The sequence below is a fragment of the Anolis carolinensis genome, chromosome 5, assembly GCF_035594765.1.
Source record: "Anolis carolinensis isolate JA03-04 chromosome 5, rAnoCar3.1.pri, whole genome shotgun sequence".
Classification (NCBI taxonomy): domain Eukaryota; kingdom Metazoa; phylum Chordata; class Lepidosauria; order Squamata; family Dactyloidae; genus Anolis; species Anolis carolinensis.
The window spans coordinates 67,615,736-67,632,586 of NC_085845.1; the positions used below are offsets into that span (position 1 = coordinate 67,615,736).

The 16,851-nt window shown below is 43.0% G+C and overlaps 1 protein-coding gene across 1 annotated transcript in view; it reads left to right on the top strand.

The window, feature by feature from the left end:
• fam149a (family with sequence similarity 149 member A) overlaps positions 1–16,851 on the top strand; it is a 47,568-nt gene continuing 30,717 nt past the window's right edge. The window contains exon 1 of the mRNA XM_016994045.2: positions 1–355. Coding sequence (XP_016849534.1) covers positions 117–355 — 239 coding nt within the window. The 5' untranslated portion in view covers positions 1–116. The remainder of the gene's footprint in view (positions 356–16,851) is intronic.

Consider the following 16,851-nt stretch of genomic DNA (forward strand, 5'->3'; position numbering starts at 1 on the left):
CTCCCTCCCGCCGCCCCTCGGAGGAGGCAAGAGGGCAGGCCCCGAAAGCAGGGCCGCCCTCGCCTTCCTTTCGCACTTCTCGCCTCACCAGGGAAGTCCGAAGGCGCTTCGGGACCATGAAGGTGGCCGTGCTCGACCTGGGCTCCGTCTTGGCCAAGCTCTTCAAGCCCTCTTCCTCCAGCCCTCCTCCGCCGCCGCCGCCAGCCATGGCTCCTTCGGCGGGTCGGGCGCCCCGCTTGCCCTCCAGGGAGCCCGCCGGGTGGGCCGCCCCGCCGGGAAAGCCGCCGCCGCCCTTCCTGACGCTGCCCGACATCGGCGAGGAAGGCGCCCCCGAGGAGGAAGGCCCCGCGCCCAGGCAAGGAGCGCGCTGAGGGAAACGCGCCTCAGGGTTGGAAAGCCTCTCAGCTGCTGAACTTGCTGACCGAAATTTTCGGTCGGCGTTTCGAATCCGGGGGGCGGGGTGAGCTCCCGCTGTTAGCCCCAGTTTCTACCAACCTTGCAGTTCGAAAACATGCAAATGTGAGTAGATCAATAGGTACCGCTCCGGCGGGAAGATAACTGCACTCCATGCAGACATGGCGGCCAAATGACCTTGTAGGTGTCTGCGGACAATGCGGACTCTTCAGCTTAGAAATGGATTTGAGCACCAACTCCCAGAGTCCGACACGACTAGTCTTAAAGTCAGGGGAAAACCTTTACCTTTACCATAGTGACTTATCATTCTAGGGAAACATCTCAGTATTGGATTACAGTAGAGTCTCACTTATCCAAACTAAACGGGCAGGCAGAAGCTTGGATAAGCGAATATCTTGGATAATAAGGAGGGATTAAGGAAAAGCCTATTAAACATCAAATTAGGTTATGATTTTACAAATTAAGCACCAAAACATCATGTAGTTCAATACGCAGTAATGTTATGTTGTAATTACTGTATTTACGAATTTAGCACCAAAATATCATGATATATTGAAAACATTGACTACAAAAATGGCTTGGATTATCCAGAAGCTTGGATAAGCGAGGCATGGATAAATGAGACTCTACTGTATTATCCTAGGAAACGTCTCACTGTTGGCTTATTATCCTAGGAAACACATCATTATTGGTTTATCATCCTAAAAAACTTCTCACTATTGGATTATTATCCTAGGAAGCGTCTCACTATTGGCTTATCCTAGGAAACATCTTAGTATTGAATTACTGTCCCAAAAGGCTTAGGATTGTCTTATTATCCTAGGAAGCTTCTCACTATTGGCTTATCATCCTAAAAGACTCAGTATTTACTTATTGTCCTAGCAAACTTCTCACTATTGGCTTATCATCCTAGGAAACATACCAGTATTGTGTTTTTGAAACCTTTCATAACTGGAATCACTGGGTTGCTGTAAGGTTTCTGGCCTCTAGGGCCATGTTCCAAAAGCATTATCTCCTGACGTTTCACCTGCATCTATGGCAGGCATCCTCAGAGGTTGTGAGATATATTGGAAACTAGTCAAGTGGGGTTTATATATCTGTGGAATATCCAGGGTGGGAGAAAAAAACTCTTGTCTGTTAGAGGCAAGGGTGAATGTTTCAATTGGCCATCTTGGTTAACATTGAATGGCCTAGCAGCTTTAAAGCCTGGCTGCTCCCTGCCTGGGGGAATCCTTTGTTGGGAGGTGTTAGCTGGCCCTTATTGTTTAATATTTGGAATTCCCGTTTCAACGCTAATCAAGGTGATTAATTACAACATTCACACTTGCCTCCAACAGCAAGAGTCTGGAATTACTCTGCTTTCTGAGTATTATTCTTTATTTACTGTGCTGGATTTGGAGTTTTTTTTTTTAAAAAAAAATACTGCTAGCCAGAAAACGTCTTGGGGCCCTTCCACACAGCCATATAACCCAGAAGATCAAGGCAGATATTCCACAATATCTTCTTTGAGCTGGGTCATCTGAGTCCACACAGCCATATATTCCAATTCAAAGCAGATAATGTGGGAATTTATTCAACTGCAGTATGTGGAATCTCTTTTCCTGCCATTTGAATCCATTGCTCCATTGTGTGTTAGGCCTCTTCCACACAGCTGAATAAAATACCACATCTGCTTTGAACTGGAATATATGGCAGTGTGGACTCAGATAACCCAGTTCAAAGCAGATATTGTGAGATTTTCTGCTTTGATATTCTGGGTTGTATGGCTGTGTGGGGCGCTCAATGTCTAGAGCAGCAGAGAATTAGCTCTTCAGATTGTAAGCACAAGGTCTTCTCCCTTATAATGAATGGTTCTGGAGCAATTTTGTTGACAGCTCACACAGGATGCAAGATTCTTAAGGATGCAGATTTCTGGAGTAGACTTCAATGTAAAATTGACTTGTAAATAAACATGCATAATATACAGGTGAAAAATCAACCTTTTCATGTCTCACAAAATTATTCTTTTAAATATGTGAAATGAATAATGCATGTAAATCTACATATAAGCAAAACTTGCAGATTAGATACCTTATAAGATACCTTAAAAAACACAACATTCTTTGGGTTGAGCAATTTATTTTATGCATTTTATGTAGGAGATAATTCAGAAGAGTAAAGCTTAGTCTTTACTATTTTGGAAATCCTTTTAATAATCTTTCAGTTATTGGCTAGAATGTAGGTTTAATATAAAAAGTCTTCTCTCCAACTGTCTATTACATATCAATAGCATTCACATATGTAGATCTTGAGGGTCAAAAATGCTGTTAATGTTTGAAGATGCCCACATTTTTCATGAGTGGTTATGTTTGCAGTTTGAGTTTCCCCACATTTGTAAATTAAAACAAAGGACTATTATCTATTCGGATATACATTTAGTTTTTAAAAATTACCTTGCTGCCTTTTTATACACTGCATGCAAAAAAGACATCTTTATAGGGAATAAGATCCTCCTGAAGAGTGTGCCGATACACTTATGTTTTGTGTTTGAATGCTGAGCCCCATTACATTACCAGGCATATATGACTGTGAGTTATAATTGTACCTTCATGAAGTGTTGTGCTGACAAGTGTAGGGACAAAAAGTGGTTATTGCCTGTATATCCTGTTAGTGAGTTCCAGAAAGTTGTGTATCTGGCTACTGCTAGAAACAGGAAGCTAATCTGGATAGAACATTTGAATTGATCTAAAAGAGCAGTCTGTTCTGTCATTGCCTGCGGTGCTACCTACTAACCATGGAAAAATAACTCTGCATAGAGTCCAGTCACATTCCAAACAGGATATGTATATAATTAATTTATTGAGTCTGTAGTATGGGCACCTCTGCACTATGAGCATTTTAGTATCAACTGCAAGTAATGTCTGAGAGATATGGCAGAGTTATCAAGAAGTACTTTTAGTTCAATCTTGTAAAGTAGAAAAGGCTGACAGCAGAACAGTTGCAGGTTTCATGTTAGTGAGGAGGTGAATTTACTCCAGATTTTAATCTGATTTCAAAGAGCTATCCAAAGTGCTGAACTTTATCTCTAAAATACTGTAGTCTTATCTTATATAGCTCACGAGAGTATATCGAAAATTTATTCCCCACAGATACAGGGGTCATACTGTGCAAAGCACAAGCAAAGACTGCTATCACAAGTTGCCTCCTAACACTCTTAAGAATGATTAAAACATGTCCACTAAGTCTGATTTCATGCTTCTGGAAAAACAGGAATTAAATATCATATATCATTGATCACGCAAATGATTGTGAGTATTTGAGTTCTCTAACAACATAAACAAGAGGAAAGAGTTTAGGTTTGTGTTAGGGATCAAGAATTTCCCAACCCTCCATCAAACTTAAGTTCTGGGAATTTTTATGTGATCGTGGGTCACATGTATTAAAACCGAGCCATGTTTTAATGTAATGTAGATATATTTGTTTCATTTAAATCTTTCCTTTTTCTGGAAAGCAATTTAAAAAACATAGATGAATGCAGACATTCTGAGAGACAATTTATGGTAATTTGCCATGCTTCCATAATAATTGTACTAGGAGTCCATGGTTTGGGGCTGTAAAACAGATCAAGCAAGCATTTAACATATTTCAGTGTGGCCAGCAGTAATAGCTCTTGAGCCTTGTTTGACACAAGATCCAGGCTATTGAGTGTGTATAAAAAGTTTAAATCCAGTTTTGTCTAAAACTACAATGGTCCTCAGACTTATCTTTGTGTTTTGTTGTCAAGACATTTAAGTCGATAGGATCATCTTTCATTTGGAATTACACTAGTCTACTTATCTGCAAGATTATGGATGCTGGCGATGTACTAAGTAGGTATTTAAGAGTTTTGTTATGAGAGGAATAGCAATTGGGAACGGAATTCCTCATGATATTTGTTTTGATTATCCAGGCAGGTACACGTCTGTTTAAAGTAAGGCAGGAAGAAAGCAAGGTATTCTTTCTTGGCTTTTAAAAAAAGTGTAAGCTTCTCAACATAAAATTGAAATACATCTCGCTGAATGCTTATCTAGGTTTAGCAAAAACATCCTTGTGATATCTTTTTTTGTCATACATTCCTCTTGCTGTTATACTCCTATTTAAATTCCCATTTTTTAAAAAAAAAGCAATCCAAGCTTTTTATTCATATTAAAAAGATATACGGTTAACTTATATTGTCCGTCCCTCAAAAAGAGAAAGATACATAAGAAGGAATAAGATATGCCTCTTGGAAAAAGAAAGGCTATACTTTCACATTAGCATTTTTTTAATTAGACAATTCCACTTAAGCTTTTAGAAGAAAAAACCCTAATAAAATATTTATCATGGCAATCCTCCTTGTCCTGAGTTCCAATTCAAGTTTACCTAGTCTCCAGAATATGCTATTTACTTCAGTTGTTAATCAGTGATGCGTTGGCTGTGTCTCCTTATCTGGTTATGAAAACCTGCTCATTATTAAATTCATTTTTAAAAAGTAACCAGGTAATTAGATATTAATGTATATTTGAAAATAAAAGTATTAAACTTGTTTTGAAGGACAGAATAGTGTCACTTTAGTTAAAACGAGTCCCAGAAAAATATCTCTGCTTGTAAATTTGAAAGTGCTATTGCTTATAAAAGTGATACATCTGTGAAGGCATTGATATTAAGTTTCCAGTTTCCATCTCTTTGTGAAGCGAGAGTCAATTTGAGATAGTTTTAACTCTAGTCTTAAATTGGCAGGGTTCCTTCCTTCCATTGAATTATTCAACATCTTCATTTGAATTTGATTTTTTTTCATACCAAGCCATTATGTCCAGTATACCTGTCAGGTCTGCTGTTGGCTGCAGAAATTTAATCTAAAACTTAAATTGCTGGTGGTAGCATACTGGTGATTTCTTTGTGTGTTACACACTACACTTTTGAATGCAAATTCAGGACAAAAGATACAAAATTTCAAGAAACCTTGCAGGAGGAAAAAACACCATGCCCTCCCCATTTTCTGCAAGGTAACTGAAAATGTGAGGGAAATTTCTATTCTCGTGCCAAATCTAAACTTTCTTTATTGCTTTATCAACATAAAATAATTTATTAATGACTTTGCAAGCATGGAGATTGTATCTAGGGGTAGACATATGAAATCTGAGTATATGATAATCTTAGTTTTGTAGAAGTAAAATTGCAAATATACAAACTTTATTTCATAATTAAAATATTGTGTATAAATTACCTTCAGGCTATGTATGTAAAGTACACATGAAGCATAAATAAATGCATTTAGACTTGGGCCCCATCTCCAAGAAAGCCCATTATGTATATGCAACTATTCCAAAATTCCAAATACAGATCACTTTTGGCCCCCAAGTATTTGGGAAAAGGCATACTAAACATTTATATTTTACCTAAAGTGAGAAGAATACTGCTGAATCATACGTACTCAGCTACATGTTTGCCAGTTTTTGTCATCTGAGAAGCTAAGAAAAACTGAAAACCATAAATTTTGTCTTATATTATTATTTAGACAATCATTCAATCTTATTTGAAGAGCACTGTAAGATGTTATAAGTGAAAGGCACTTGCAAAGAAATTCTAGAAGGACCATGGGAGTACTTTATGTGATTACGATGTGTTTTACATATCTATATTTGTAAATATAGGTAGAAATATAGCAATGTTGCTCTTGTGATTTGTTTGATCTGTACAGCAGAGGCATTGGTTACTCTATAGTTCCCTTTGTAGATACTTCTTTTGGATTTGGTAATAAATGCAACAGCTCTGCCTCCTTGGTCTGGTTGCTAACCAGAATCCAGAAATGTGACTTAGCTTAAATGCCAGCCATTATTTATGATTTCCACTGGCATCTCTTTATGGTAGTCTTTTAACAAGAGAGGAGTTGGAAAGGAGGGTATATTCTCTGTCTTTTGGAGAAATCACATAAATGAGATTTCTGCTTTTTTAAAACTCCCAGAATTAAGAAAGAACACTCTTTCCCCTTCTTTTTCTTGTAGTTATATGAATTATATGCACTACAGATAAGGGGAATATGTACCATATGGAGAAGAGATAAATTCCTTTCACTCTGCCTGGAAGATTGTGGAAATAAGCATTTTTCTTCCTTTATAACATTCTGCTAATGTACTCTGTGATCTGGCATAAAGTGACACAGACACTTCAACTCAGATTCCCTCTCCAGGTTGAACCCGCCGTTCCAACCCTTGGGCTCCTGTCGCTGATCTTGTCCATTTCATGCTCAAAATCCCTAGATTGGATAGCTGGGCGTTAAAATGATCCTTAGGTGAAACAGTGGATGTGTTGATCTTTGGGTTCACTGTGATAAGCATGACCAGGCTCACTATCAAAACTTAACAAGAACAGTCAGACACATTTTAAAAAAAAGAACAAGTAGGGGGTTATTTGATAATACACTAACAGATGAACTATTTAATCATTCACAGCTCCCCAAAACCTTATTCAGTTTCCCCCCACAATGACTGACTATTCTATCTTACACCTTTTTAACGTTTCTAGGCCATCTTTCCCCTATTTCCCTTATGGCAGAGACAAGCCTCAGTTTTATAGCTTTTTTCTCCATAGCTGTGATTGGCTGGCTCCAGCCAGAATTGCCTATTGTCCATAATTTTCCTTTTCAGCTCATTTGTCAAAAATAATACATATTGCTGTTGTAATTTGACCAGCTCTTGTTGTACTTTTTCCAGGACGTCTCATGGATACCCAAATCCATAGATGCTCAAACCCCATTAAATACAATGGCTTAGTAATTAGTGTCTCTTGTATAAAATCAAGGTTTGCTTTTTGGATTTTAAAAAAATGTTTTCAAGCATGGATGGTTGAACCATGGGATATAAAGGGCCAGTTGTAGTCCCTGAAGGATAGACTGCATACAATAAATGTATTTTGCCTCGTGAAGCACTGAAATTCCTCTTTTTCAAGGAGGAGAAGCTCGTGAATGATTAGAACTTGACCCCAGAGGCTTGAAAAAAAGAAGAGTGCTGATAAAAATTGTATAATATACACCAAGACCTCTCTTGACAATAGCAGTGAGATTGAAATTGTATTCTTGCTTTCATTCATGATTGCAGGGATGGAAATGGAAGATAGATAATATACTTGTTCTTTGTAAGGGCATCTTAAATTCACTTAAGAAAACTTAGCAAGACCTCTTATTACACCTGCTTTATTAACAAGAACAAGAAACATCTTTCTAGTTATCCAATATTGAAGACTAATATCTTAAAATGATCTGTTTTAAAATTTTCTCGGGATGGCTATGAAGATGGCGTTTCTTCCACGCTATTTAGTTTGCAATGAAAATAATATTTCATTAAGTTTTTACAGAGACACAAGATGATGTCAGTGCTAATCCACTATATTGTAGTTTTGTTCACCTATGCGGATTTGTTCAGGAGTTATCTCTGACATTTTAAAGGAATGTAATTATAGAACCACACTTTCCAGTGTGGAATGACAAAGTACCATTGAAAATGCTTAGGGGTGCCCACATGCCTTTAATAAATAGCTTCTATCTCACCTCTTTCTCTTGATACATTCAAATTATTTTTCCTATTTAATAGATGGCCTTCTTGAGTGATTAAGCTTTGACCTCCAATCTAACCATGTTTAAAATTATAATTCATAAAGTCTGATCCATAAATATTTAGTTCCTAATACATTTGTTTGTTTTTCATGTACTGTACTGTTTTATTTAAAACATCTAACCTCATGTATGATAGATAGTGAAATTTAGTTTGTTCCACAAGCTTTTAATAGAACTATAGGCACTCTTCAGTACACACAGCTTTTGCAAAATAACTCCTTTTAAAGGAAAGTTCTGTTTCTACCTGTCCTGCTCCCTTTTTCCTCCGTGTCCTCTGTTTAGATAGAAGGGTATTTTGAGTTTTCTTTTTAAACACCTTTAGTTCTGAGAGGATGATGGAGGAGAACTGGAGGAAGACTTTCATTATCAGGTTGCAGGAGTGTTTATGCAGTAAATAAGACAATCAAGCTTGAGTTGAGAAAGAATGGGATTTTCCTCTAGCTGATTTTATCGTAGCTGTGTGTGCTTGCCTACAACAGGGAAGGTGGCTGGCAGTTATAAAGCCTGTGTGAACAGGAAAGGAGATAAAAGAATGGAGAATAGATTTGACTGTCAAAATGGAAATCCATAAAATAAAATGTAATTCCTGGATGCATTTTGAAAGTCACTTTCTGATGGTTCTAAGGAGATTCAAAATGTGTTTACTTACGCAAAATTTCCTCTATGTGGTTGTTCCATGGAATTTATTTTTTAATAAATGCTGAAATGTGTTGAACCTTTTAAAAAATTCTAAATCTTCAAAACAGTGTTTCCCAACCCATGGGCCAGGTGGGCCATGAGACCACGGGTGGGCCGCGAGATCTAAAATAAAATCTGCAAGACATGTGAGGAAATTGCAACTGCGCATGTGCCGAAAGGGAGAGGGTGCCGCCATTGGTGGTGTGCAAGAGAGAGAAGGAGAGGGAGAGAAGGAAGGAAGGAGATGCCAACGTGTTGCCCTTGCCTGTGCTTTCTCCAGAGAAGACTCACCCAGCGGCGAGAGAGAGAGAGAGAGAGAGAGAGAGAGAGAGAGAGAGAGAGAAGGAAGAAAGGCTGTTTGCACTCACAAGCTCTTTCTTGGCCTTGGGAGGTTTCCCAGACCAGGGTGGAGAATACTCACCCAACAGCTCGTGAAAGAGAGAGAGGGGAGTCCCCTAAAGTAATTATTATTAGCTCCCATTGCCACAAATCAGTTGTAATGGAAAAACAGCCTTTGTAAGACCCTGTTTAGTCCCCCAAGTAGTAGTAGTAGTAGTAGTAGTAGTAGTAGTAGTAGTTAAAGCCGTAAAAGACAGTTTCTTGGGTCTTGCACTCTGCTTTTTGTATTTTTTTTCAACCTCAGCCACCTCCCCTTCTTTCTTTTTTTTAACACGAGTGTTAACAAAATCAATGGATAATAACACAGCCCGACCACTTTTTTTTCTCGGTGTCTGTCACGACCCAGGCTGCAGAGCACCAATAACCATACACAGAGGCCAGAATCTATCTAATATCTTTATTGAAGGAATATATAAAGTTAATAAAAACAAGTGTAGAAAATAGTTCAGAATTAGACCTTTCAGGAAAGGTCAGAATTAGTCCAAAAAAGCAATGTCCAATAAGAAATATTAAGGTCCAAAGTTGTAATCCAATAACCGAAACACTCACTTTGCCAAGCAAAGTGAGGGGAGATGACAAGGTCCTTTAGTCCATGAAACTTGAGCGAGGCTAGGAAATAACTTGATACTTGAAACAAGGCTTGAACGTGGAACAAGGTAACTAAGAACAAGAACAAGGTCCGTGGAATAACTTGATAAATCCGTGGAACAAGGCAAGGATTGATCCTGGGAAACAAGGCAAAGTCCGTAGATAAACAAAGGCTGGGAAGCAAGGCGAAGGCTGGATAGCAAGGCAAGGCTTGAGCAGGAGCGAGGCTTGAACCGGAGCGCGCTGTCCAGACACAACTCGCTCCGTAGGCTGACGAATTGACTCCGCGAAGTTACTACGCGGGTAAAACACCTAAATAGAGTCTAGCTTTCCCGCCGAAGCAGTTCTCTGGGAATCAGAACCGAAAGCTAACTCTGAGACCAGATGTGAGACTCCCCAAAGATTCTCACGAGAAGCAGTCTTAATTGGCCACATTCTTAGCTGCAATCCTTGCACTCCTGCGCGAAGCTGAATCCAAACTTCTCTGTTGTTTACAAAACTCCCGGCGCAAGAATACGGGAGAAGTAGGCTCTGGGCTTGTTTGACATACTTCTGGGAGACAACTTTCTTGCAGGTGCAAGGTTCCCAGATCTGCCTGGGAAAGATCTGGCTGAGAGGAATCCAGTTCAGACTGGGAAGGTAAAAAACCCAAGTTTTCATCTTCATCAGGAATTACAATGTCCTGAGCAGGACTACAAGGCCCATGGGTCATCACACTATCCCCCTCCTCAAGGCCCCTCCCAAACTGGGGCCCTCTCCCCGAGGCGCGAGGTCGTGGTTTGGTGGGATAGGTCTGATGAAAGCGACGGGTTAGATCAGGAGCATGGACTGTGGAGGCGTCTTCCCAAGAGCGTTCCTCAGGGCCAAAACCCACCCAGTCAATGAGATATTGTAGGCGGCGGCGGTGAAAGCGAGAATCCAAAATGTCCTCAACCTCGAACTCCTCCTCCCCATTCATCAAAACAGGAGGGGGGGCCGGTTGGTCTGTATCAGGTCGCACACCATCCGCCGGAAGGAGCAGGGAACGGTGAAACACTGGGTGAATGCGCATTGAACGCGGAAGTTGGAGTTTGAAAGTCACGGGGTTTAATTGCGCCACCACTGGATAGGGACCAATGAAACGGGCATCTAACTTCCGGCAAGGGCGGTGGGAGGGCAGAAAGCGAGTGGACAGGAAAACCCGATCTCCTACCTTGATTTCGGGGCCCGGCTGGCGATGTTTGTCAGCGTGGCGTTTATAGTCCTCCTTGGCTTGATCCAGTTGCTGGAGCAAAAGTTGTTGCACCGCTGTGAGTTCCTGCAGCCAATCCTCTGCTGCGGGAACCTCTGAAGTTTCAATGACAGGGGGGAAGAAACGTGGATGGAAGCCGTAGTTTGCAAAGAACGGCGTTTCTTTTGTAGAAGCTTGAACTCCATTGTTGTAGGCAAACTCAGACAGTGGTAACAGAGAAGCCCAATTGTCCTGTTGATAGTTTACATAACAGCGAAGATACTGCTCCAAAGTGGCATTGGTGCGCTCCGTTTGCCCATCTGTTTGGGGATGATGAGCTGAAGATAAGCGAGAGTCTATGCCCAATAGTTTTTGTAGTGCCTTCCAAAAACGAGAGGTGAATTGAGATCCACGGTCTGTGACTAAACTCTTGGGCAATCCATGTAGTCTGAAAACATGTTGAAGAAATAGATCCGCAGTTTCCTTGGCCGTGGGGAGACCTTCGCAGGGAATGAAATGGGCTAACTTGGTGAATAGGTCCACCACCACTAAGATCGTGGTGAATCCACAGGAAGGTGGTAGGTCAGTGATGAAATCCGCGGAAATTATTTCCCATGGGCGAGATGGGGTAGGAAGGGGGTGTAGAAGCCCTGAGGGCTTCTCCCTTCGTATCTTGGAGCGCTGGCATACTGGGCAGGTGTTGACATATTTTTCCACATCCTTGCGGATCTTGGGCCACCAAAAATCCCTTAGGATCAAATGCATAGTTTTAAATAGTCCGAAGTGTCCTGCTGGTTTGCAGTCATGACACAGACGAAGCGTTTTTTCCCTGCCCGGTCCGGGTGGGATATAAACATGATTTCTATAGCAGAGCAGCCCATCTTTAAGCGAAAAGGGAAAATGCAGACCTTGGCGAAGTTGGTCCTGCGCCCAGGCATCTGCTTGCTGACTAGCCCTGATTTCTTGAGCACAGATGGGTCCTGGAGTAGGGGAAGTTGAACCAATGGGAATGGATTTGGTGTTCCCCACCGTGAGCGTGGCAAAGTTCTCAGGTTGTAGCAGTTGGGATTCAAAGGTCTCCTTGCGTCCTGTAGCGTATTCCGGTTTACGTGACAGGGCGTCTGCTTGCTTGGTTTGGGCTGGGGTCACATAATGGATCTGGAAGTTGAAACGTTCAAAGAATAAAGCCCAACGTTGCTGCCTCTGATTTAGTTTGCGGGCAGTTCTTAGATGTTCTAGATTACGATGATCAGTGTGGACTTCAATGGGAAATTTGGCCCCTTCTAGCCAATGTCTCCAAGTTTCAAAGGCTGCCTTTATGGCCAGTAGTTCTTTTTCCCAAATGGTGTAATTCCTCTCTGGTGTGGTTAGTTGACGAGAATAAAAGGCACAGGGGTGGAGGTGATCTCCCACCGGTTGTAAAAGTACAGCCCCAATTGCCACATCAGAGGCGTCCGCTTGCACCACAAAAGGGGTTCCAGGATTTGGGTGTTGTAGAATTGGCTGGGAGGTGAATAGTTTCTTTAGTTGCTGGAACCCTTTCTCTGCTTGATCAGTCCAGCGGAAAGGCTGCTTTCCACGGATGCAGCTAGTGATGGGGTCGGACCAGCGGGCAAAATCTGGAATGAACTTGCGGTAGTAGTTCGCGAACCCCAAGAAACGCTGCACCTCTTTCTTGTTAGTTGGCGCCCGCCATTCCAATACTGCTGAAACTTTGGCTGGATCCATGGAAAGCCCTAGAGGCGAGATGCGGTAACCAAGGAAATCTACCTCTTGTAGATCAAAAGCGCATTTTTCCAGCTTGGCATAAAGTCCATGATCCCGCAATCGTTGTAACACCATTTTGACGTGGTTCTCATGTTCTGATTGTGATCTGGAAAACACCAAAAAATCGTCCAGGTAGATTATCAAGAACCTGTCTAGATAGTCCTGAAAAATGTCATTGACAAAATGCTGGAACGTTGCGGGGGCTCCGCATAAACCGAAATTCATAACTCGGGACTCAAATAATCCGAATTTGGTCTGGAAGGCGGTCTTCCACTCGTCCCCTTCCCTGATGCGAACTAAGTTGTAAGCCCCCCGAAGATCCAGCTTGGTGTAAACCTTGGCTCCTCGAAGCCGATCCAGTAGATCCGAGATTAAGGGCAGGGGATAGCTGTTCCGCTTGGTGATATTGTTCAATGCTCTGTAGTCCACCACCAAGCGTAGTTCCCCTGACTTCTTCTTCACAAACATCACTGGGGAGGCGGCTGGGGATTGAGAGGGTCTGATGAATCCCTTGCGAAGGTTTGTCTCTAGGAATTCCCTGAGAGCTTCTTGCTCTGGTTCAGTCAGGGAGTAGAGATGCCCTCGCGGGATCGGGGCCCCCTCCACCAAGTCAATGGCACAGTCATAAGGTCTATGTGGGGGTAATTTTTCGGCTTCCTTCTCATTGAATACATCCCAATACTCGGAGTACTTCTTTGGCAAGGTGATGATGGGCTCGGTGTCTGTGGCATGGCATACCTTGGCTACGAGGCAATGGTTTTGGCAATACGGTGAAGCAAACTGCAGTTCTCTGTTGGACCAGGAGATGTTAGGGTCGTGGAGAGTCAGCCATGGAATTCCCAAAATCACAGGGAAATGGGGGACCTCGGTAACAAAGAAGGAAATCTCTTCCATATGTTCCCTTATCCACATCCTGGTGGGTTCCGACCACTGACTTACGGGGCCCGTCTTGAGGGGACGGCCGTCTATGGCTTGCACCACACGGGCATTCTTGAAATCATGATATTGTAATCCCAGAGAGTCGGCATACTCTCTATCGATGAAATTGTTGGTAGCTCCAGAGTCTATCATGGCGTGGATCATGACGGGTCCCCTTTTTGCTGACCATAATGTGACCACGAGTAGGAACAGGACCCCGGTTGGCGGCTCTTGGATGGATTTTTTGACCGGGTTGGCGAGCCTCTCTACACCCGGTCGTTGGCTTCCCCCGCCGGCTGTGTGCCAGTCGGCTCAGACGCCTTCGTCTCCGTGGAGGACGCCGCCGCAAGACGGGCGGCAGGCTTCCCTTTGGCTGGGCACTCTCTGGCGAAGTGGCCCCCGTTCCCGCAGTACCAGCAGAGGTTTAAGCGTTGACGACGGGCCTTCTCGGCGGCATCTAGTCTGGGACGCACATTGCCCAACTGCATCGGCACCTCCTCGCCTCCTCTGGGGTATGGGGTTGGCGGTGGGGGTCTCCACACCGGACGTGGCTGAACGCTGGCGGGAGCGGGGGGTTTTGCCCCGGCTCTACTGCCCTGGCCTCGAACCCACTGTTTCCTGTTGGCAATCATGACTTCAGCCCGTAAACATTGATCAATGAGTGCCTCGAGGGTCTGGGGAGGATCCACCTTGGAGATTTCTTCCAGCATTTCAATGTTGAGACCCTCCCGGAATTGTCCCCTGAGGGCTACATCGTTCCAGCCGGTGTTGTGGGCCAGCACTCGGAACTCGGCTATATACTGAGACATAGGTCCGTCTCCTTGGAAAAGGCGACGGAGTTTGTGACCGGCTGCCTCCAAATTGTCCTCGATTCCCCAAGTCTCCTTGAGGTGGTCCAAGAAGTGTTGCGCTGATCTTAGGTGTGGAGAGACTTGGTCGAACAGTGCCGTCGCCCAGCTGGCCGCTGGCCCGTCTAGAAGACTGTAAACCCATGCCACTTTGATGTCTTCTTGGGGAAACTCGGCAGCACGGGCCTCCAGATAAGCTTGACATTGGCGACGGAAGACATGAACCTTAGAAGCTTCTCCGGTAAACTTGGTTGGCAACGCCATGGCCGGAAGACGAACTCCGCGTTCCTTCAAACCCCTTATTTCTCCATCCTGTGCATTGAGCTTATCACGGATTCGGTCCACCTCTTCCTTGTCGATGGTGTAGGTAATCGGCTGGCCGCTCGGCCCAGGTACGACTCCGGTAGACATTCTGGCCGAGGTTAATTGGTGCTTAGGGTGGCGGAGTCAAACTGTCACGACCCAGGCTGCAGAGCACCAATAACCATACACAGAGGCCAGAATCTATCTAATATCTTTATTGAAGGAATATATAAAGTTAATAAAAACAAGTGTAGAAAATAGTTCAGAATTAGACCTTTCAGGAAAGGTCAGAATTAGTCCAAAAAAGCAATGTCCAATAAGAAATATTAAGGTCCAAAGTTGTAATCCAATAACCGAAACACTCACTTTGCCAAGCAAAGTGAGGGGAGATGACAAGGTCCTTTAGTCCATGAAACTTGAGCGAGGCTAGGAAATAACTTGATACTTGAAACAAGGCTTGAACGTGGAACAAGGTAACTAAGAACAAGAACAAGGTCCGTGGAATAACTTGATAAATCCGTGGAACAAGGCAAGGATTGATCCTGGGAAACAAGGCAAAGTCCGTAGATAAACAAAGGCTGGGAAGCAAGGCGAAGGCTGGATAGCAAGGCAAGGCTTGAGCAGGAGCGAGGCTTGAACCGGAGCGCGCTGTCCAGACACAACTCGCTCCGTAGGCTGACGAATTGACTCCGCGAAGTTACTACGCGGGTAAAACACCTAAATAGAGTCTAGCTTTCCCGCCGAAGCAGTTCTCTGGGAATCAGAACCGAAAGCTAACTCTGAGACCAGATGTGAGACTCCCCAAAGATTCTCACGAGAAGCAGTCTTAATTGGCCACATTCTTAGCTGCAATCCTTGCACTCCTGCGCGAAGCTGAATCCAAACTTCTCTGTTGTTTACAAAACTCCCGGCGCAAGAATACGGGAGAAGTAGGCTCTGGGCTTGTTTGACATACTTCTGGGAGACAACTTTCTTGCAGGTGCAAGGTTCCCAGATCTGCCTGGGAAAGATCTGGCTGAGAGGAATCCAGTTCAGACTGGGAAGGTAAAAAACCCAAGTTTTCATCTTCATCAGGAATTACAATGTCCTGAGCAGGACTACAAGGCCCATGGGTCATCACAGTGTCTTCATTTTTAGGCCTATTCCTGGGGTTATTTGCTGATTCAGAAAATTGCATTGGATAGACCACATCAGCTCTATATATGGTTTTCTATGGGTGAGCAGATGGTGACTACTGAATGGCATATGTTCTGTATCAGAAACTAGAGCTGATGTGGTCTATCCAATGCAGTTTTCTGAATCAGCACCCCAAATAACCAAGCTGAATCTAAAGTTTACTGAAAACTGATTCATAACCCTTTTGCTACTAATGTTGGAGAGTGGTCCCTGGTTAAAGTGGTCTCTGTTCAAGTGGTCTTTGTTCAAGTGGTCCCTGGTCAAAAAAGGTTGGAAACCACTGCTTTAAAACATTCCTTTCATGTTTTCTTTCTTTCTTTGGTACCTTTTTTTGGTTAAAGTAGCAGTTCTCAAGGTGTGCTCTGGGGGCCCCTTGGGGCTCTGCGAAGCATACTTGGGGGTTCTGTGGTTCCCCCCTTCCCCCCCTCTTCCTTCTCCTCTCCAAGCTTTTCCTTTTTCCTTCTCCTCCCCATCCCTTGTCTCCCTTGCCCCAAAAGCCTTTTTCCATTGGCTTCCTCATTGCCAAAACCCTTGCTTTCAAAACCTTATTTTCCTGTGACCATTCAGAGGGTTCTTTAATTGTGCTTTTCCTGCATGGCAGAAGGGGGTTGGACTGGATGGCCCCCCAGGGTTGCTCCTATTACTATTACAAAGGCTGGGTGGCCTTCTTTTGGGGGTGCTTTTCCTATGTGGTAGGGGTCTTCCACTGAAATACTGTTAAGTTTATGTTGGTTTAAATTGTTCTTCATTTTAAATATTGATTTGTTCTTTCTTTCCTTTTTTTGCACTGCAAACAAGGTATGTACAGGGGGCATAGGAATTCGTTCATGTTGTTTTAGGTTAGTTCTCCATCTGTCAAAAGGTTTGTCCATGCCTGACAAATGTGTGTAATATATAATGTGTGTAATATAATATTATATATAATGGGTGTGTATACACAA